Source organism: Callorhinchus milii, unplaced genomic scaffold (genome assembly GCF_018977255.1).
Source record: "Callorhinchus milii isolate IMCB2004 unplaced genomic scaffold, IMCB_Cmil_1.0 Scaffold5, whole genome shotgun sequence".
Taxonomy (NCBI): domain Eukaryota; kingdom Metazoa; phylum Chordata; class Chondrichthyes; order Chimaeriformes; family Callorhinchidae; genus Callorhinchus; species Callorhinchus milii.
This window is the reverse complement of record NW_024704746.1, coordinates 4469348-4491195: the sequence shown is the minus strand read 5'-3', so window position 1 is coordinate 4491195 and position 21848 is coordinate 4469348. Positions and strand designations below refer to the sequence as shown.

Below are 21848 nucleotides of genomic sequence, written 5' to 3'. Positions count from 1 at the left end.
GAGACCCTGAGGGACAATGTACTCACACGGACGCAGAGCGCGCGACTGAGAGAGAGAGAGAGACTCTCACTGCGTCCACACTCACTGCACAGAGACCCTGAGACACTGTCCACACACAGACCCCGCGAGCGAGAGAGACACTGAGATAAGGAGCAGACGAGGAGGGAGAGGCCTCGGGCTGCTGTTCTAACCCGGGGCCGAGCCTGGCGCTGCCTGGCGTGTATATAGCGCAGAAACGGGGGGCGAGAGAGAGGGGAGAGCCTGGGCCCCGGGGGGGGGGGAGAGCCTGAGCCCCCGGGGGGGGTGAGAGCCTGAGCCCCCGGGGGGGGTGGAGAGCCTGGGCCCCGGGGGGGGGGGGGGGAGAGCCTGAGCCCCCGGGGGGGGAGAGCCTGAGCCCCCGGGGTACAGCCCTCTGGAGAGGGAGCAGTTCCAGCAGGTGCTGTAAAGCGTCATCACAGCCGGATCTGGAGTCCGGCTCCTGTTAATTTCTGAGTAAAGTTTGTGGACAAAGGGCGGCTCATTGCTGTACAGGCGGGGAGGGGGCACAGGCAGCTCCAGCCCCACCTGCGGCTGTTGTTATGTTGTATTTCTTGTTTGTGGTGTAAACTGTCCAAATCCCTGACTGTGCAGCGCCTTGGGACGCCCTCCCGACATGACAGGCTCTGAGTAAGTGTCATTTTGTATTGGTTCTACAATCACTTAACTGACTGCATTGTTAGATTACAGAGGTGCATAACAACAACAACTTGCATTTGCACAGTTCATTCAGGCGGAGTGGCGTCTGGAATGAAACTGGAATTGCCAGTTGCTGTGGTGGTTGGTGTGCAAGAGGTCAGAGATGCTGTGGGGCAAGGTGGTGGCGGTATTTGAATGTAAGGTTTTATTGGGTTTGAAGGTGCGGTTAGTAGTGAAGTTAACCACTGTTATAATCTTATTCTGTTAGCCAAAATTTTATATTAGAAACTCAGTGAACAGAGGAGCCAAAGTCACTTGTATTTCATATTTTATTATTATTATATATTTTAAAGCTTGTTTACTTGATAAGGCGGAAGAGTTGCATTAGTTCAACAACATGGTTATCATACAACAAACAATATTTGCTGGTATGCTCAGGTGTAGCTATATTATTTGTAATAACAATATTAAAGTCAATATCAAAGTTCATAATTATTAGGCAAACAGCTCAAGGCGAAAGGTTGGGCAAGTTTCTTTACTCCGTATGCCTCAGTTTACCTAGCATTAAGTAAGAACCCGGACGTTAGTCGATTGGTGGATTACCTTTCCGGGGGTACTAATTTCAAAATAAATAAAAATAATTTGGTCACTCAATCCACGATATTCTGTGAAGCGCTTTGACACGTCTCGAAGACATGAAAAGGAGCTATATCAAATGCAAGTATTATTATTATTATTAGCTCATGCTTGGCTTCATTCGAAGGTACAGCCAGTACAGTCAGCAGTGGAATTAATGAGCGTGTTGAACCTGGGAGGTTCAATAGTAGCATTAACGCTCTGTTGAGCTGACAAAGCGAGTGTTAAAACAAAGGCCCAGATATTGCAGCTGTATGCGCATATCATTGCAGTTCTTCTGTTCTTTTGCTTTTTCCCCAATTTTGCTTGAATTTGCCAGAACCGAGGTCGAGTGTCTTGAGTCTCAAAACCTCAGGTGGAAGTTCTGTCTTCCTGGAGGAACAGAAAACGTAGTTTCTCTCACTGACTCGGAACAGAACACTCAGGTAACCAACTCAGACTGAACATAGCTTAGCTACACCTCTGTTATCATTGTCCTTTTTTTAAACATCGGGATGGTCCGAGCAAATCTGCACGTCCTCACCCACCTGATAGCTGTTTTCAGGCTGGTTTGAATAAGCCGAGATTGTCCACGAGTACAGTACCCGTGAATGGATTTGAATTAAGATATTGCAGGAGCGTTACATCAACAACCAACCACCGTAATAAACACATTGCTTACTTCTGAACCATTTGATCTCATCAAGGCATACATGCTATTATTTTCGCATAACATTTTATCTAAAGTTACACCAAAGTCCCCAAAACACACGTCATCCTCAGACATCAACTCTACAATTTAGCTGATTCTGTTTAGGCTTACAATGTCTACAAATCATGAGGGGATTTGATAGCATAGAAAGGGAAAAACTGTTTCCACTGGTGAGTGTGTCGGTGACTCGAGGTCACAGATTCAAAATAGTCTCTAAAAGAAGCCGAGGGGAGGTGAGAAGAAATTTTTTCACGGAGTGAGTTGTTCGAATCTGGAACGCATTACCTGAAAGGGTGTTTGAGGCCGATTCGATAACTACTTTTAAAAACATGGTGGACGGGTATTTGAAGAGGATGGGTTTGCAGGGTTATGGGGAAAAGGCTGGGGAGTGGGATTGACATTAATTGCTCTATTCAAAGAGCCGGCGATGGGCCGAATGGCCTTTTTTTGTGCTGTACGATTCTATGAAATCATTCCAATAAAGACTAATAATTGCTAAAGCATTTCTAACTGAACTAAAATATCATATTTTTGATTCCAACATTCCCCCCCTTGAATTCGGGAATCTTATTAATATTCTGAGACTCACACACACGTATATATTATTGCTGATTTGTTTTTGCAGATTGTTGGTGATGGTCTGCCTTTGTGTGCCACTGCTACTGATTTCTGTGCTTTTAACCGTTTAATTTCTGGATCTAATTGTTGCAAAACTAAGCTAAAAATTTTGAAAACATGTAATATCCAAGATAAATTGTTACCGTTGTTACCACAAACCCTACCAACCTGGTCATTCCCTTCACTAAGTGGGCACCTGTCTGCTTCATGTCCCCCACCAATCAACGGTTGGGCTTTCAATGTATTTGCCCCCACTTTCTGGTACTCCAATTGTCACCTTCCCTTGCCTCCTTCAAGGTTAATCTCAAGACTTCCCTTCTGACTATGCTTTTCCCTCCCCACTCCCCTTGTCCCCTAGCTTGGGTGCAAACCTTACTGTCCAGCACCTTGGGATGTACTCCCAATACGAAAGGCGATATATAAATGTAAATTTGTAACGTATATTGGGCTCTGTAGTGTAAATGGGCAAATCTACATCACCAGGGACAAAAGGCTTATATTTGAAGCAGCTCTGCATTGTTATAATATAACGTCAGCTGTATATTCCTGGCTGAAGCACACGATAGGCAATTGCAGAGAAGTCTCTTATGATCTTCCAAATGCTTTTCTGGATCTTTGTCACAACATCAAAGCGCTATAAGAAAAAAAAGTAAGAATTATTATCATTTACCTGCACTCCTATCTCACACCCAACCACGTAGCTTGTCATTGAACCACTCTCTGGCAGGCATCCTCCTGCACCTTGGACCACTAGTCATTATTTGGTGACGATCCAAAATCCTATTTACCATTGATTTAGCCAATTATGTGGTCAATTTTCATAAAGGTCAAATCTCTGAATACGGTTGATTTAGAATATCTGTTTTTGTGCGTTTCTTGTTTACTGCATGACCGGCGTTGATCAATGGTATTTTTGCAACAGACCTTAAGTTTTTCTGGAAAAATTAGAAATGGATGTTAGAGAACTTGAGTTCATTGTTTGGTAGCCTGTTGGGAGAGTAGCATGTTTCCTTATAATTTTGTGTTGCTTTGTAATTCAGAGGAATTAAATTACATTATAAATATACCAGATCTGGGCAAAGCCTTCCACTTGGAGACAATACTTTGGAGCTTATATAAACTGGAAACTATTTGAGGATGGATTGGATCTCAGAGGGGGTGAGCCTGGTATTACAAGCCTGTCATAGAATCGTACAGCACAAAAAGAGGCCATTCAGCCCATCGAGTTTGTGCCGGCTCTTTGAATAGAGCAATTAATGTCAGTCCCACTCCCCAGCCCCTTCCCCATAACCCTGCAAACCCGTCCTCCCCAAATACCCGTCCACCATGTTTTTAAAAGTAGTTATCGAATTGGCCTCGACCGCCCTTTCAGGCAATGCGTTCCAGATTCCAACAACTCACTCCGTGAAAAAATTTCTTCTCACCTCGACTTCTTTTAGATACTATTTTGAATTTGTGACCTCGAGTCACCGACACACCCACCAGTGGAAACAGTTTCTAACCTATCAAATCCCCTCATGATTTTGAAGACCTCTATTAGGTCTCCTCGTACCTTCTCTGCTCCAATGAGAATAATCCCGGCCTCTCTGGCCTTTCCTCATAATCAAGGTCCCTCATTCCTGATACCATCCTCATAAATCTCCTCTGCACCCTTTCCAATGCCTTAACATCCTTCTTATAGTGCGGTGCCCAGAACTGAGCGCAGTATTCTAACTGAGGCCTAACCAGTGTTTATATGGGTTAATCATAACCTCCTGACTCTTGTACTCTATGCCCCTATTTATAAAGCCTAGTATCCCATATGCCCTTTTTACAGCTTTATCTACCTGTCCTGCCACCTTCAAGGATTCATTTACCTGAACCCCCAGGTCTCTCTGATCTTTTACCCCCCTTAAGATTGTATTACCAGCCTATATTGCCTCCCCTCATTCTTTCTACCAAAATGCATTACCTCGCATTTCTCCACATTGAAACTCATCTGCCATGTGTCGCCCATTTTACCATTCTTCCTGCAGTCGGCTACTACTCACTGTTTACTACCCTACCTAACTTTGTGTAGTCCGCAAACTTGGAAATGGTACTTGCTATACCCAAGTCCAGATCATTAATGTATATTAAGAAGAGCAGTGGTCCTAATACCGATCCCTGGGGGACACCACTGTACACTTCCCTCCAGTCAGAAAAGCAGCCGTTCTCTGCTTTCTGTCTCCCAGACAGTTCTGGATCCATACTGCCACTGTCCCTTTTATACCATGGGCTTCTATCTTTCTTACAAGTCTTTCATGTGGCACTTTGTCAAATACCTTTTGAAAGTCCATATAAACTACATCAACTGCACTACCTTTATCCACCCTCTCCGTTACCTCATTGAAAAATTCTATTAGATTTGTTAGACAAGATTTGCCTTTAACAAATCCATGCTGTCTGTCCCTAATTAACCCATATTCTTCTAAGTGAAGATTTATTCTGTCCCGGATTATAGTCTCCAGGAGTTTCCCCACTACCGATGTTAGGTTGACTGGCCTGGAGTTCCCAGGTTTGTCCTTCTGTCCCTTTTTGTACAGAGGAGTCACATCCAGTCCTCTGATACCACTCCTGTGTCCAACGAAGATTGAAAAATTGTAACCTCTGCTATTTCTACCTGTGCCTCCCATTGTTCACATGGTTCGAGTCCGACTTAACCAACCGCCAGCACTTCATCTCGGCCAATGATTTTTTCCTCTCGCTACCGCATGGTCACCTGCAGGGTACCCCAAGGCCCCCTTCTTTTCCTCATCTACATGCTCCCTCTCAGCGATGTCATCCGCAGACATGGGGTCAACTTCCACATGTATGCAGATGACACCCAAATCTACTTCTCTTCCTCCAGCTGTGACTCCCAGTCTACTGATGTTCTGTCAGCTTGTCTGACATACATCAAGGCCTCAATGAGTACAGGACTCTGGCTCCCATCAATGACTTCTCTCCTATGGTTCAGACCGCCTCATCCTCCCCGATCTCTCCACAAGACTCACCGAACCCGTGCGCAACTTAAGCATCAGGTTCGATCCTCAGCTATCCTTCGTAACCCACATCCAGTCTCTGGCAAGTTCCACTTTCCTCCACCTCCGCCACATTGCCTGACTCTGTCCATATCTCAGTGCAAAAGCTGCTGAAACCCTCGTCCACGCCTTTGTCACCTCGACTACTCAAACTCCCTCACCACTGTTCTCCCCTGTTCCACTATTCCTGAAATTCAACTAATTCAAAACCCCGTTGTTCACATTCTCACCCGTATTGAACTCCTTACCTCCATTATCCCAGTCCTTGTCAGACTCCATTAGCTCCTTATCACAGTGTGGATCGATTTCAAGATCCTCACTCTTGTACTTAAATCCCTTCATGCCCTGGCACCCCCCTCCCTCTCCAACCTGCTCTCTCCCTACCCTACTACCCGCTACCTCCGCTCGACTGACTCCAGCCTCCTCCTTGTCCCCCGGACCGTCCACCCCACCATCGGTGGCTTTTGGCCACTATGCCCTAAAGCTGTGGAACTCTCTCCCTCAGTCATTTTGCCTTGCCCTCTCTCGTCCTCTTTTCAGGTCACCTTTGAAAATCTTTCTCTTTGACCGTGCCTATTTGACCTTTCCCCTCCACCTGGCTCAACATCGGGCTTCGCCACTGTTAAGCACTCGGAAACGCCATCCAGCAAGGAGGGCACTGTATAAATTCAAGTAATTCTTGTTGTAGATCTTTTAAAATCCATCAGAAGAACGGCAAAGGGGATCTCAAATTAACATCTCATCTGAAGTGCCGTTTCTCTGACAATGCTGTACACCTCAACACTGGACTGAAGTGTTAGATTAGTGTATGAGCTAAAGCCCCGCTGTGGGGTCTAAAATAGAGGCAAAAGTGTTCTGAACTGAACCCGACTGTTACATACAAGCTATTTTGCAGAGAGGGAAACTTAACAATTCGTCCTGAGATGTTAGTTAAGCCAACTTGGGATTTTCTTGTGCACCTGTTCATATCGGTAGCCTTGGCAGATCACCTGTCTCCACTCAGCCAAGGAACACCTTAAAGCACAGTTTATAATTTGAAAAAAAATTGGCTTTTCATGGTATGACTTTTATAATGCAATGTTAAACTCCAAGTTGCATCCTTGTTAAATAATCACCAGAAATTATTCCTGTTTTCAGGGTTTACACACTGTATGAGTGCCATGTGCAAGACCTGTACATGTTATATATCATGTTGAGACTTGATTTGGGGGTTTCTAGTGAAAGGAGGTGATGCTTGACTATGCTCTATTCACGTACCTTAAAGGAAGAAGGGCCCCGTTATCTATCCTCTTTGGTTTTGGTAACCCTGACAGCAGCCCTCTACAGTATATTATAGTTACAGACACTGTCTTCAATCTACACTCCTTTCCAGAGTGATTTATCAATGGGAAATGATCCAGGAACATGTCATGGTTCCAGCCTGAACAGTGAGCCCATGCTCCCTGCCTTTGGTACTAAACCTAGTATTGACCAAGAATGGAATCTAATGATTTCCTGTCCTCCCAGCTGACAGCCTTTACACTTTCTACACTTTTTAATGGAGTTAAAGGATGGCCTTTACACTTTTTGTGACCACGCATCTCACCACATGGCTGTTATGGATTATACAGTAACTTTTGAAGAGATGTTAAGATTAACATTTTTTACCATAACAAATTAGTTAAGTACAGAAATATTCCTTGTGAAATCCCCAAACACATTACTTGAAAATAAAAGCAGAGAATTTTGCACTAGTTCAGGAATTCACACTCTTTTCCTACCCCCTCCTCTCCCTGGTGACCCTTTCTGGTTCTCTCTTCTGCTCTCCTCACCGGCTTGTTTCTTTGCTATAACATTTTATATTGTAGATACCTTGTATTCTGCTGTATTTGAACTAAAATCCTAAATGTAAATGTGATATTAAGTGGGCCTCATGTTTTATCTTTTTCCAGAAAATTGGAGGCAAGATGTTGACTTTGAAATATCTTTCATTGGGAGTCCTGGTGTTTCAGACCACCACTCTGGTATTGACTATGCGTTATTCACGTACCTTAAAGGAAGAAGGGCCCCGTTATCTAGCCTCAACTGCTGTGGTCATTGCTGAGATAATGAAGATTGCAACATGCATTTTATTAGTCTATAAAGATTCTGGTATGTTCAATATGTGCATAAAATTACAACACCTTTTTGGGATATTTTTTATAAATCAGATGGAACACTGGAACGTTAATAATAATAATAATAATAATAATAATCCTTGCATTTGATCTCGTATGAATGTTGTGTCAAAGCCTGATAGTCTCACATGTGCAAAATGTTACGAGGAATTGAAGTTTGTAATCTCTGAAACGTAACAGCAATAACTTGCACTTAAATGGTGCTTTTCACATAGAATGATATTTACAACAACAACACTTTCCATTTATGTGGTGCTCTTCATGCATGTATAGCATATGGAGCTAAACTTGGAGTTAAAGATCCCATGGCATTATTTGAAAAAAAAGAGAATTTCTCCTGGAGTCTTGAACAACAATTTCCTAAGTAAAATTGGTCATTCACTTAATGGTTGTTTGGGGGACACTGTTGAATGCAAATTAGCTGAAGCGTTTGCCTACAAATACATAGTCACTACAATGTTCACAGTAAAATCCTGTAAAGGGCTTTGAGACTTTTCGACAATGTACTCAGGCACTATACTAAATGCAAAGATTATTATTGTTACTTATAGGAGGAGCTTAAGGTAGAATTATGGATGTTGACCAAAAGCACAGTTGAAAAGATATGATTTTTGGTGAGTTAATGGAGGGCGAGAAGAAGCAAGCTGAAAAGTTTTCAGAAGAGTTTCAAAGGGTAGAGATGTAGTGCCTGAAAGCTCGGCCATCAATGATAGTTCAGATGGAGTGAGGAATTAGCAGTGAACATCCACTAAACTGAAGGTATCTTGTTTATTTAGTTCTCAGTAGTACCTCCTCACCTTTGGCTTTGATTCGTATTAATATCTCTTGCTGCTTGCTCTGGCTCATCGAGACAGTGAGAAGAGTAGTGGAGAGATTTTGAAACAACAAACCTATGAATATGACAATTACTGGCAGGGTGATCATTTTTAAACAGATTGTTCATTTGTATGATGATGCTACTTTTCTTTGTTTGTCTTAGGTTATAGTTTTCGAACACTAAATAGAGTGTTACAAGAAGAAATCTTCAACAAACCAATGGACACATTAAAACTTGCCATTCCTTCTGGAATTTACACTCTTCAAAATAACCTCCTTTATGTCGCTTTGTCAAATTTAGATGCTGCAACATATCAGGTAGAGTATTAATAATAAGAAGAATATTGCCCTTTTTCAGTGTTATTTTTCAAATCTTTTCTTTAGATCCCTTGTCACTATTTTGGGGTCCTTTTCAATCAGTTGAGGGGTGAGAAGCAGGTGTCCCTGTAGCATGGACTCGTCACTGCCTGTGGGCTATTGTGTCTTGTGTTCATTACTGCAGCGTATGACCTCTTTGATCTGTCTGCTGTTTCCTATCATTCTACTGCAGCTGCTGGTCTGACTGACACAGTGGGAAATCTTGCTTAGTATGAGGCTGGGGTGCCTCTCCAATGTTTTGCTCCAATGTATTCATTATTGCATTGCTGCAGTGCAGTGCATGGTGGAGTGATCTCTCGTCCAATGTCTTTTTTTTCTTCCCCCCTCCCTCACTCATGCCCTGGATTGTTTTTAATGTCCCAATTCTATCTTCGGTCCCACGTTTTGTGTAGTTCATGGAAGTGTACAATTGGATGGCTTGAATAATACAGCGTAGATCAATGCCATGAAGTTGTTCAGCTATCACTGTGGTTCATGGGCTTCCCTGGTTATTACCAATGCTGTCTTGCATGGTATCCTACTGCCAAGGCTGGCTCCCAGGCAGCTTTGGTATAATAATGTAATAATCGTTGCATTTGATATAGCGCTTTTCACGTCTTCTCGAAGTCTCAAAGCGCTTTGCAGAATAGACTATAAAGTGAATTGACCGTATATTTGTGGGCGAAATGCGGCAGCCAATTGCGCACAGCAGTGCCCCACAAATAGTCGTGGATTGAAAATGACCAATTTATTATTGGTTTGTTTTGGAGGAATTATTATTAGGTGTGTGGAGTAAGGAAACTGGCCCAACGTTTCGCCCTCTGCCTGGAATTGAACCCAGGTGTCTCGCTTGCAAGGTGAATGCTCTAACTACTGAGCTACAGGACTCCTGGTTTTCTGAGTGAAAGCTTTCAACAGCTTAGATGCCTAAGTGCCTAAATTTGGCACAATCCACCAGTGTAGTTCCGTTTAATATGATCAACCTTTGTAATTAACTCATCCTGCCTCAGCAGTAGCACTTGCCTCTGAGTCAGAAGGTTGTGGGTTCAAGTCCCATGTCTAGAATCGCATCGCCTAAAGTGATACTCCAGTGCAGTGCTGCATTGTTGGAGGTGTCGTCCTTCGGATGGGATGTTAAAACTGAGGTCCTGTCAGCGTGGATGTTAAAGATTCCATGATGCTATTCAAAAACAAAAGGGAGTTTCTCCTGGTGTCCTGGCCAGGAATCCCCCAAATAAAATTGGTCACTCATATCATGGCTATTTTGGGACACTGCTGTGTGCAATTGGCTGTCTTGTTTTGCCCACAAAATACAGTCAATCCATTTTATAGTATATCCTGTGAAGTGCTTTGAGACATCTCAACGACTTGGTAACATGCAATATTAAATACAAACATTATTATTATAACAACAACTGTTACTAACTAAGTTCACCTCTGTTTTTGTCATGTTACATTGTTTAAACAGTCACTAAAAAAATTAGTGAGAAATGTTCACTGTGTTTTTTTTATATAGGTTACTTATCAGTTAAAGATTCTCACAACAGCCTTGTTTTCTGTGACAATGCTTGGAAAAAACCTGAGTGTTTATCAATGGTTCTCTCTCCTAACTTTAATGGCGGGTGTGGCTCTTGTTCAGGTATGTGCACGGTATTTCAAGGCTTTATTATGTAGGACTGTAACTCAATGTGAAAAGATTCAAATTTAGAAACTTCCTCAAACATTTAACAAGTGAAAATTCAAGTTTCAACACTGATATGACATCACCATCTGTCTTACATTTTGTTTTACATTTTCTTAGGTGGAAGAGTCACAATAAAATCTGGGAACCGTTCATTGAAACTCTTATCTGACAGTTATTGAGAATAAGTTGCCCTCAATTAAGGAGCACACTTATTTATTGTCAACTGCAGCCTATCTGAATACAGGTTCTTTTTCAGGGTGAGATGGGCAGGGAAATTCATGGAATGCTTCATCTTTGACATTTGTAGAAGAATTCCTGCTGCAGAACTTTTAGTTTCCTGTGAACTAGATCATGTTTGTAAAGCTACTGACTGGAATAGGAGTATTACCAGCCCATCTCAAGCCTCCCTTTCCTATCCAAGGTCTATAATAATGAGAGAGCCGTTGCCTCCCAGCTTCGCTCTTTCCTCTCCTCCCACTCCCTCCATGAAGCCCTACAATCGGGTTTCCATGTTCCTCAGGGCTCTGTCCTCGGTCCCCTCCTCTTCACCCTCTGCATGCTCCCCCTTGGTGACATCATCCGCAGACATGGGGTAAATTTCCACATGTATGCGGGTGACACCCAACTCCATCTCTCTGCCTCCACCCTCAACTCCAGGACTACTGGCATCCTGACCGACTACCTGTCCGACATCAAGTCCTGGATGAGGGATAACTTTCTCCAACTCAACGTCAGCAAGACCGAGGCCCTCCTGATTGGCTTGCGCAGCTCGGGCACTGGCAGCATCAGCATACACAGCTGCACACTCAACCTCACTAAGCCAGTCAGGAACCTGGCTGTCTTGTTTGACCCTGAACTGTCCTTTCTCCCCTATATCCGTGTCATGCACTGCCTACCAACACCTCTGCAACATTGCCAGACTCCGCCACTGTCTCACCAACTCAGGCTGCCGAAACCCTTATCCGTGCATTCGTCACATCACTCGATTATGGAAACTACCTCCTCATCGGCCTTCCCAACTCTTTCCTTCACATGCTGCAGATCATCCAGGCTCCATGATCCCATCACTCCCATCCTCGCCCGACTCCACTGCCTCTCCATCCCCCAGAGGATCGAGTTCAGGATCCTCGTCCTCACTTTCAAGGCCATCCATGGCCTTGCCCTCTGACCTGCTGACTCTACCAACCTGCCCGCTCCCTCCGTTCAGATCTCTCTCTACTCCTTTTAGGATCTTACTATCTGGAATATAGATGTATTATACATCCTACCACAGTGAAGTACTTCACATTTCTCTATATTTAAGCTTCATCTGCCAACTGTCTGCCTTCATATGCATTTGGATACATTTACTGCATTTCTTTCCTTTCAATTTCATTACTTTTGACCTATAGTTGGGATCATTAGATTGGCCACCTCTGCCCATTTTAAGATTTAAACATTTATTTGGTGGCTTTTTNAAACTTTCTTACTGCACAAGTCTGTGTCCTGTCTATTACAAAGAAAAGTGGATAACATTCTTCCTTTTAAAGAGCCTCTTGGCCTGTTCTGAATGTTTTGATATTAGTTGCCAATAGAGACCTGGAGCAGAATAGTGGGTTTTAATTTTGCAGATTAATTCGAGATGCAGACAGTCTACACTGAGAGGTTTCTACACATTAAACTCTCTGTTTTAGTGGCCAACAGACAGCGCGGAGCATTTGAAGAAGGAGCTCTCGGCAGGATCCCAGTTTGTGGGGCTTGTGTCTGTTCTCATTGCTTGTTTCTCTAGTGGCTTTGCTGGAGTATATTTTGAGAAAATTTTAAAAGGATCAAAGCAGTCTGTTTGGATTAGAAACATCCAATTAGGTGAGTAAAATAATCATTGGATTTAGATACTCCAATTGCAATTCTAAATCTAGTCTTGTATATGTACTACAATGGTATTTGGCAATTGCCTGGTTGTGAGAGGATTAACTGGGTGAATGTGTTGAAAAAAAGAGTCAAATAGTTCTTTTTCTTTTGATTAATCCAGTGTGCAATGCCGTGTGCAAGCTCATCAGCCGGTTTAGAGCATCCAAAGCAGACTGAATTCCACATCTGTATGTCACCTACGTGTGGAAATGTTCCTGTGCCTTGAATAGAATGTATACTCTCCATTTTTCAGCCTGCCTTGCCTGGCCATCACCACTCAGAAGGTTGGGGGTTGAATCCCTGGAATACTGTAGACCTCCCTGGCCCAGGAAATGAAATAGAGAGATCGCCACTGAGGATTGATTTGATTCCAATAATCCGTTGCCAGGCATGTCACCTCTAAGACAGCTAAGCCATTAAATGACTGCTTACTTTCTCCTCCTCCTCTTCCCCACCCTCCCCCAGGCGTAATCACTAGTTGGTTATTAGCCATCAGACAAGTGACTATTTAAGCTCTCACTTGGATATGAAGCCCTGGATATATGAGCATGTGTTCGCACACCTGGACTCGAGGTAACTCCAGCAGCTGTCGTTTCTGGCTTTACTTGTGAAGAACGTGATGTCTGCAGTGCTTGTGCATTGTATACATACATGCATGGTGCAGTGATATTTGCACGTATGCAGGAAGTAACTTTGCATGTCTGACAACCCAGCAGCTGGATATTTTTTCATGCTTGCTTACAAAGCAGGGCTTGAGATACTGAACCTAGATGACCACTTTAGAATGAACTCCACAGGCTGCAGATAATCCAGAACTCTGCAGTCCATGTCATCTCCCGCACCAAACTCCGTGACCCCATCTCCCCCATTCTCGCCCAACTCCTTTGGCTCCCTATCCTTCAGAGGATCCAGTTCAAGATCCTGGTCCTCATCTACAAAGCCCTCCATGGCCTCGCCCCACCCTACCTCTGCGACCTCCTAACCCCCTGCCTGTTCCCTCCGCTCAGCCGGCTCCAGCCTGCTCCACATCCCCCGACCCACTCTGCCCTAACCTTTGGAATTCCATCCCCCCAATCACTCCGCCTCGCCCCCTCCTTAGCCTTCTTCAAGTCCCACCTCAAGACCCTCCTCTTCGACCATGCCATCTGCCACCCTCCCTTCTCCTCCCCCCCCCCACCCTGACCCCAACTCGGGTCTTAAATGCTGTACACTGTCCAGTGCCTTGGGATGTCCTCAAATGTAATCTTGTTATTGTTGTTGGATATTATTTGAAACGAGAAGGGAGATTCTCCCGGTGTCCTTTCAATAAACTCCCCAAAATATCACCATCACAAACAATGTGTTGAGATTAAGTGATATTTTGGGGAATAAAATAGACCAATGGGGTCCACTGTAAATGGGATTTTATACTTTATTTTATTTTATACCTTGTTATGCAAGTGTTGGCTAACAATTTATTGTACAATGGAGATTAATGGTAAGAACTACTTATAGATACCACAATGTAAGTTTACAAAAAGGCCTACAATTGCATTGTTCTATGCGCTTTGTTTGGTTTTCATAGAACACAGGAAAGGTCTAAATTTGAGTTATGTGGGTTGCAGACTTCATCTGGTAGGAGCTTCAACTCTTTTGGATGTGAACGCTTCTCCAAAATCCAATAAACACCACCTCCAATAAACCTCACTGAAGTTCACTACATATGGCAACAGCCGGAATTGAGCTTGTGTTCTAAGAACTGGAATGTAAAGTTAAAAACAGAAAGTTGCTGGAGTGCAGTTTGCTCATCAGTGTATGAAGAATTAAGATTAGTCAATTTTGCTGTGATTTACTTTTTTTTAAAAGGAACCAGTATTTGGCAACAAAACATAAATGTTATCTTTTAGTATGAATTTTAAGAAATCAAACAACCGTGATGGTGTCCATTTATAAACTTTCTCGTATTGAAAAATTGTTTCATGTGAAACAAATATGTACTTCATTTACAAAATAATGCTGTTCAACTTTGTTTTTGTAGTTTAAAATTAAGCACTTAATTGTTGCAGGTTGCTTAGATTGGCCTGAACTTCCATATTATTACAATAGTCCTTGCATTTGGTATAGCGCCTTTCATGTTTTCTAGGCTTCCCTTGCCTCCTTCAAAAACCTTCCTCTTTGACTGCGACTTAAGTCATCTTCTTTCTCTTAACCTTCCTGAATCCAACCCCCAGCTTGGGTACAAATCCTAGATTTTCCAGCTCTTTGGGATGTCTTCTCGACGTGAAAGGCATTAGATAAATGTGATTTGTTGTTGTTCATGTAATGTGTTTAGAAGTTAATTGGCTGAAATAATTTGTAGACTAAAATGTGCTTTATTCGTATATTGGATGTTGAAATGCTTTTTGTCTCCTTTAGGTTTGTTTGGTAGTATTTTTGGAATGATGGGTGTGTACGTATATGATGGGGAGCGAGTAAAAGAAGATGGAATTTTCCAGGGTTACAACAACCTCACGTGGATTGTAGTACTTCTACAGGTAGGACTTTAAGCACCCTGAGACCCTACCCTGAGGGAAGGGCACATATTGTTCATAGGGCATTGCTGTATGCAATTGGCTGCCATGTTCATGCACAAGGTACACAGTTGCTACACTTTACAGTGAATCTGTGAAGCACTTTGAGACTTCCTCCTGATGTGAAAGGTGCTTTACTGAATGCAAGTAGTATTATCGTGTTCTGGGAATTTTATTTTTGGCCATCTCATAGCATTACATATAATTCATAACATCGAAACAGGCTCATTCAGAGCAACTAGTCCATGTTGGTGTTCATATTCTATATAAACACCAATTTAATCTATCCTAATCTCTAGCTTTGCCCCTTCCTCCCATTCCCTTTTCACTCATGTATCTCAATGGTAAAACTTCTCAGAAATTGCAAAATACTCAAGTATTGGACAATAGTATATGGAAGAGGATTACAGGAATCACTTTTAACTGAGTTGCTTTGTAATGTCATTTCTTTATAATATCCTTATTTTGAACAATTTCTTTTTAACCAGGCTCTGGGAGGTCTAGTAATAGCAGCTGTCATCAAATATGCAGACAACATTTTGAAAGGATTCGCCACATCAGTATCTATTATTCTTTCAACATTGATCTCATACTTTTGGCTGCAGGATTTCATGCCAACCAGGTACTGAGAATGATGGAAGTTGATTGTGTTCATTTCTTTGTCTTGTTTTGCCCCCGGAGTCTATCTTATCTTGCCAAACTTAGAAGCCTGTTGAATGCTGAGAAAGATTGCAGGCTTTTAATTGTTATACTGCAGAGGTTTGAAGGACTTCTTTAGTAATAGTTACTCAGTTTGGTTTTCTAAATCTTCATCTATCTTACACAGGGTTTATATTGTCAGAGGCTGAGTTAATTTGCTCCCAGCAGAATGGCAGTTGGAAAGGGAATTGACACTGGGTTGAAACGCTTTGGGAAGTATACTGGGCCCGCTCATGTTCGTGTAAATTATCTGGATTGAAGACACGGCGCAAGCCAGTTAAATTGACAGTTAACCACGGATATTCAGTCAGTGCAGGAAGCTAAGGTATCCCAAGGAGCTTGACAGGGTAGGCATCTTGGATATTCAAAATGAAGTTCCAATAAACACAATGTACTAAACGCAATGCATCAATCTGATGTAACCCCATTTATGGACCTGAGCGCCAGTGCTAATCTTGAGCTCATCCATTGCAGTTCAGTGCTGCAGTGTTATGAGCCCTCTCATTTGCATTCAATAGAGGCTTGTCTGCCTATTCAGGTGGATGTTAAAGATCCTCTGGCACTATTTGAAGAGAAGGACGTTTCGCACAGTGTCCTGGCCAACACTGTTTCAGATTATTTAATCGTTCACCTCATAGTTGCTTATGGAACCTTACTGTGTGGAAAATGACATTTCATAATAATTACCATAAAGTGTTTTTAAACATTTTGACTTCTAAAACACGACAAAAAGTGTTCAGTAAACCCCTCGGCTTACCGGAATTTATACCTAGCCGGACTGGGCTTAAAACTGAAAAATGGAAGATTTTTGCAGGCTCACAAGCGTGTAGACTCCCGCTGGCTGAACTCCTAGCCTCACCATCCTGGCTGGCCTTCAGAGGTCAGAGCTGTCGACTTTGTCTCAGTTTGACCTGCTTTGTAAATTGTATTGTAAATTGAACGCTTGGAGTATGGACAGCCTCACTGGGGACCGGGAAATGTTGATGAAGCCTGACTGAGCTTCCCCCTTCTCCAGGAATCATATGTGGAACATGCTCAGACTCTCAGGGTGGCAGGTACATGATCATGTGAGAAGAAAAGTATTCTCAGGCTATTTGTGGTTGTGCTTAGTATTGGAACCTGCTTCATTGAAAGTTTGTTAACAAGTGAATTTAGGAGTAACTATGTCAAGCAGAAGATGGCTTATTCACTATCTTCTGTGGGTTTTAGTGTATATTCCTTCTTAAAAATTAGGCACCCTGCTCCGTGGTTTGGGATGGAATTTGCTAAGGGGAAAGTTGAAACCTAAAGAGGTTAGATGGTTTGTTCAAACTGTGTGAAACACGAGGTCAAAACTTAAAACCTTTGATTTACATTAGTATGTAAACGATTGGAGAATTAATATTGCTTAAATTAACTAAGAAATTGTTAATCAGTATGAGATAGCGGCTAGGGGAATCTAAAACAGAATTTAGGAACAACTACGTCACTCAGAGGGGAGTGAGATTAGGGAACTTGCTGCTTAAAGCAGTGGTTGAATCAGGTAATATAGTTATTATAAATATATAAAGGTAATATAGTATGGAGTCCTGTAGCTCAGTGGTTAGGGCACTCGCTTTGTAAGCGAGAGACCTGGGTTCGATTCCCGCAGGGTGAAACCTTGGGCAAGACTCTTGGAGTATAAATGGACTGGTTGAGCCAACTGACCTGTACAGCGAAGAATGCTGTACATTCTTTGTAAATAAATTGGTCATTCTCAATCCACGACTGTTTGTGGGACACTGCTGTGCGCAATTGGCTGCTGCGTTTCGCCCACAAATATACGGTCAATTCACTTTACAGCATATTCTGTGAAGCACTTTGAGACTTCTAGAAGACGTGAAAAGCGCTATATCAAATGCAAGGATTATTATTATTATCATAAATCATGGTTTTTGTAGTAATTGTTGCTGCTAATTCTGTTTTATTTCAGTGTCTTTTTCTTTGGTGCATTACTGGTGATAACTGCAACATTCCTGTATGGATATGAGCCGAAGCCCACATCCAATCCAAGCAAAGCATGAAGTCATGATCACCAGCACTTCTTTTTGTGGGGTTAAAACCCGCAGAACAATGAAACTGCAAGCTGCTACCTGGAGATACTTCAAGGTTACAGACAATAGAACATGTTTTGTTAAAGGACAAAATATTTACTTTTAAGTTATCAAAAGTGAGGAATTTAATGTAATTTCATAGGATCAGGGTGGTATTCCAATAACTTGTGAAATACCAGAGGTGTAGAAAGATAAGTGGTACAAAATAATCTTGCTGTTTTAACTTTGGTACAATGTAAAGTCAGAAAGGGTTCAGCAATCAACAAGGTTTAATTTTCTTTCTTCTCTCATCCCACAAATTGAACAAATGTTAAACTGTTCACATTTTGTGCCTGAGATCCCTTTGATCAAAGGTGCAAACGTTTAGCCTAAAATTCAGGAGAATTGTAATTCTGATTATTTGTATAATTGCATAAAGATCTTCTTGCTTGTTCCTGCATTTTCTGTGCAGGTTTCCACCTGGTTGAGGTGCTCCTGAGCATAGCACATCTCAGTCCATGAGCAATCCAACTTTATCTTCACCAAATAATTATTTTTCATGTTGATATTTAATGTCAGTTGAGGTTAGTTACCAACAGTGACTTTGACCCAAACACCATTGAGTTTTGTTCTTTAAATGACTGTTTTTAAAAAGAACAATTTATATTTTAAGTTTTATCTGCTTTCCACACTTGTGAAAGATAAACCTGGTAGTCATGTTAACAAGCAGGTGAAGGGATGACAATCCTCATATCTATTGGCACTGAAACATTTAAAAACACTTGTGCAAGTTTCCATTTAATACTACAAGAGAAATTCCCTCCAGTGCATGTTTCTTCATTTTGTATTAATATTGGTTATTCATAAAATCTAACCACTGAGGTTAATGTATTAATTTGATCATTGTGTTTCAATTAAGGAATCCATTGTCAGAATTCTAAACACTTTATGGCAGGAACTTCCTCCCAATTACCTTTCAGTAGGAGAGACTAAGTGAAGGTGGTGTATGTGCGATGGAGGATTTGTGGTGGGATAAATATAAACAGAAACCAGGTGCTTTCTCACAGTCTGGTATATTATCCTGGATTGCTCTTCTGATCCTCCTCATAACCAGTAACAAAGCAACCATGTCTCAACCTCGTGCTACTCCCTGGCCTCTGCTCATTGTGGCTGTGATGGTAACTCTCCACATGGAACATTGCTGGTGTAAACCAGGCTTCTTAGCACTGAACTTCAAGTCATCAGGCAGCCATATTTTATATATTTAAAGATTTTTAAAAAATTGGCTTGCTAGTGGCTCATTTAGCAAAGCCACTGAAAATACGCCACACAGTCCAGAAAGGAACAAAACTGTGGAAAGTTTTTATGAAACTCTGCAAGACATTATTCTACATGAAGAGCACCTTACTCTCACCTCTCCTGGAAAGTGCGCAAACCACTCGGTTAATTATAGTGATTATCACGTTAAAAAAAACCTCAAAGCACTTTACAATATGAGATTAATTAGAAATGAATGAATTGTTATGGAGGCAAGTAGTAAAATGTGCCAGCAATGTCTGACAACTACTTAATTAGTTGTAGCCAATTGGGATGAGTATTGAAAGGTTTACTAAGAATATACAGTCCATGCCAGTGTTTATACTCCACATGAGTCTCTGCCCAATCCTATTCTCCCTCCCACACCCTTCTATTCCCCTCTACCTCAAAATCTAGCTTCCTCTTGAATGCATCTATACTATCTGATTCAACTTCTGCTTCAGGCAGTGAATTCCGTCATCCCATTATCCTCTGTGATAAGTAATTCCTCCTAAATTCTCTTTTGGATTCCCCTGTCGCTATCTTATACTTGTGTTCCCTGGTTACGGAATTTGCAACCAATGGAAATAGCCTGTTTATGCTAACTTAATCAAACCTTTTTATAATTTTAAATATCTACCTATCCTGATAGCAGTAACGTGCTAGCTTTGCTATCAAGCTAGTAAATCTATGCTGTACTCTTTCCATTGCTACTTTTTACTTATAGTGTGAAGACCAGAATTGGATCCATTATTCCATATGTCATCTAACAAAGGTTTTGCACAAATTCAACAAAACCTCTTCACTTTTATATTTTATCCCTCTGGACACAGAGCCTCAAACCCCAATGGCTTTTTTATAGCCTTATCTATAATTGAATTTGGGGGGGGGGTGAATAATGATTGGGATCAACTGATGTTCCCTTCCTTTGCTGGCACTCGCTTTCTGACCTTACACATGAAGAGGGGCAACTTGGGCAACGTTACAAAGTGCTGCTGTCAGAATGAACCAGCATTTTTAGGAAAAGGGGGAAAGGAATGTAATTAATTGAAATTAAAACAGCTGACAGGGAAATGTTTGTGATTGTTGAGGAACATTTTACTTCATTCCACAGCTCCAACGGTAAATTCTCCTTCTGGCATAATATTGAATTATATCAAACTAAGAAGGTGTTTATACGATTTCTCGGTATGGAAGAGGAAGCTGCCATATTTGGATATAGTGCTCCCGGGCTGGGAAAGAGAAAACTTGTTCATGATTTTCTCTTCTTGACTGTGCTTGATAGAACATTTATCTCAATTGAAAATTAGATTTACCTCAACTGTGCTGCTGGTGTAGTCAAGTCGGTAGTATTTATGCCCAGGTTCCCATGTGAAGAGTGGCCACTTGAGTAAAATGAGGGGCCTGCTTTCTGGGGAAATTGGAGTTGGGAGAGAAAACTGAACGGGATACAATTTATTACAATAAAAAGAATAGTAAGCTATGTAGAACTGTCCTGACTTTTCTTCTGTATTTAATAATGTAGCTTAGTATTGCCCAGCCCTAGGGTTACTTAATTTTTAAAATATTTTCTGAGAATTGATTCATTTCAAATAGGAGCCTTGTTCTAGTGTGTACACCAGAACAATTTACCATTTTGTGTTTTTCAAATAAAATTTGCCAGATTGACCTAAATAAGACAGAATAACTTGATTGTGTTTTAATATAGGGAAATATAGTAACTGATTTTTGGTTATGTTGTGTTCTAATCTTTAAAATAATTCATTATTTGCACTGTGCAACCTATTCATTTATGAGTAAATGCATCCAGGTTTTCTGTAGAAGATGTTATTTAAAAATGCAAAGTTCAGCAGCAAAAAACTTTGCCCAAAACTCCGTTACCTTTCCCTCTGTTCAGTTTGAAATGAGAAACAAAAGAAGCGGGCAGAGGGTCCACTTAGATAAGGTGAGGAGGAAAAGCTGCACATAACGTCAGGTGGAAAGTTAGCCATATGGGACCATATCAAATCAGTGGCATTTCTGATGTGCAGGTTCTTTGAGACCCTCCAATACAGGCATCTTCATTCATTGGTATCTTTTGGTATTTTGAGATTTTATAGAATTTCTGTTATATTCTTGTGCATAAGTGATTACCTTTCAAATTGCATAGTTTTCAAGATGTCTTCTATTTCTGTTGTGCTTTGTTCAGCTATGTCCCTAGCTGCGGACTAGACTCCCAACAAATTGTCTCTGGAAATTTATGCTACCTTCCGTGATACAAACTGCAATTGTAATGTTTGCATCTCCCACTGTTGAATGTTTATAAACCTCTTATATTAATTTATCTGAAGGTAAAAATGCCGTCCTCTTGCCTCAGGCAGCAGATCATGAAACATACTGTATTTATGTATTGAGGACTATTCCAGCACCTTTCTCAATCCAACATTTTTTCCTGTTCTGACGCATTTTTTCAATAGAAACAATGTTGTTTCTTTCTACAAAATGGTCCAGTAACAAAAATATATTTTTTGAATATTTTCTCTTTTTNAAAAATCACAACTGTCAATATATTACATAATTATGCAGAATATAAATTTGTAGGGTGTTGGTTGGGTGTATCTCAGGCATCAATATTTACTGTTACTTGGATGAATTTGATGACAATATTAATATAAACTCAGGTTTCACTTGGTATGTGTGGGTTTCCAAT

General features: G+C 41.5%; 1 protein-coding gene across 1 annotated transcript; it reads left to right on the top strand.

Moving 5' to 3' along the window:
• Window positions 1–370: 370 nt before the first annotated feature.
• Window positions 371–19531, top strand: LOC103184746 (UDP-N-acetylglucosamine transporter). Its single transcript, XM_007902919.2, has 9 exons — window positions 371–666; window positions 1631–1736; window positions 7593–7791; window positions 8797–8951; window positions 10507–10629; window positions 12348–12519; window positions 14959–15077; window positions 15602–15735; window positions 17764–19531. Exons 1-9 carry the CDS (start codon window positions 653–655, stop codon window positions 17852–17854), a joined length of 1113 nt encoding a protein of 370 aa, XP_007901110.1. The 5' UTR covers window positions 371–652; the 3' UTR covers window positions 17855–19531.
• Window positions 19532–21848: the final 2317 nt, after the last annotated feature.

Coding starts and splice junctions, on each gene's coding strand:
- LOC103184746 (XM_007902919.2), top strand. Junction 8,952..10,506: donor TAGATGCTGCAACATATCAG/GTAGAGTATTAA, acceptor TTTTTTATATAG/GTTACTTATCAGTTAAAGAT. Junction 15,078..15,601: donor GGATTGTAGTACTTCTACAG/GTAGGACTTTAA, acceptor CTTTTTAACCAG/GCTCTGGGAGGTCTAGTAAT.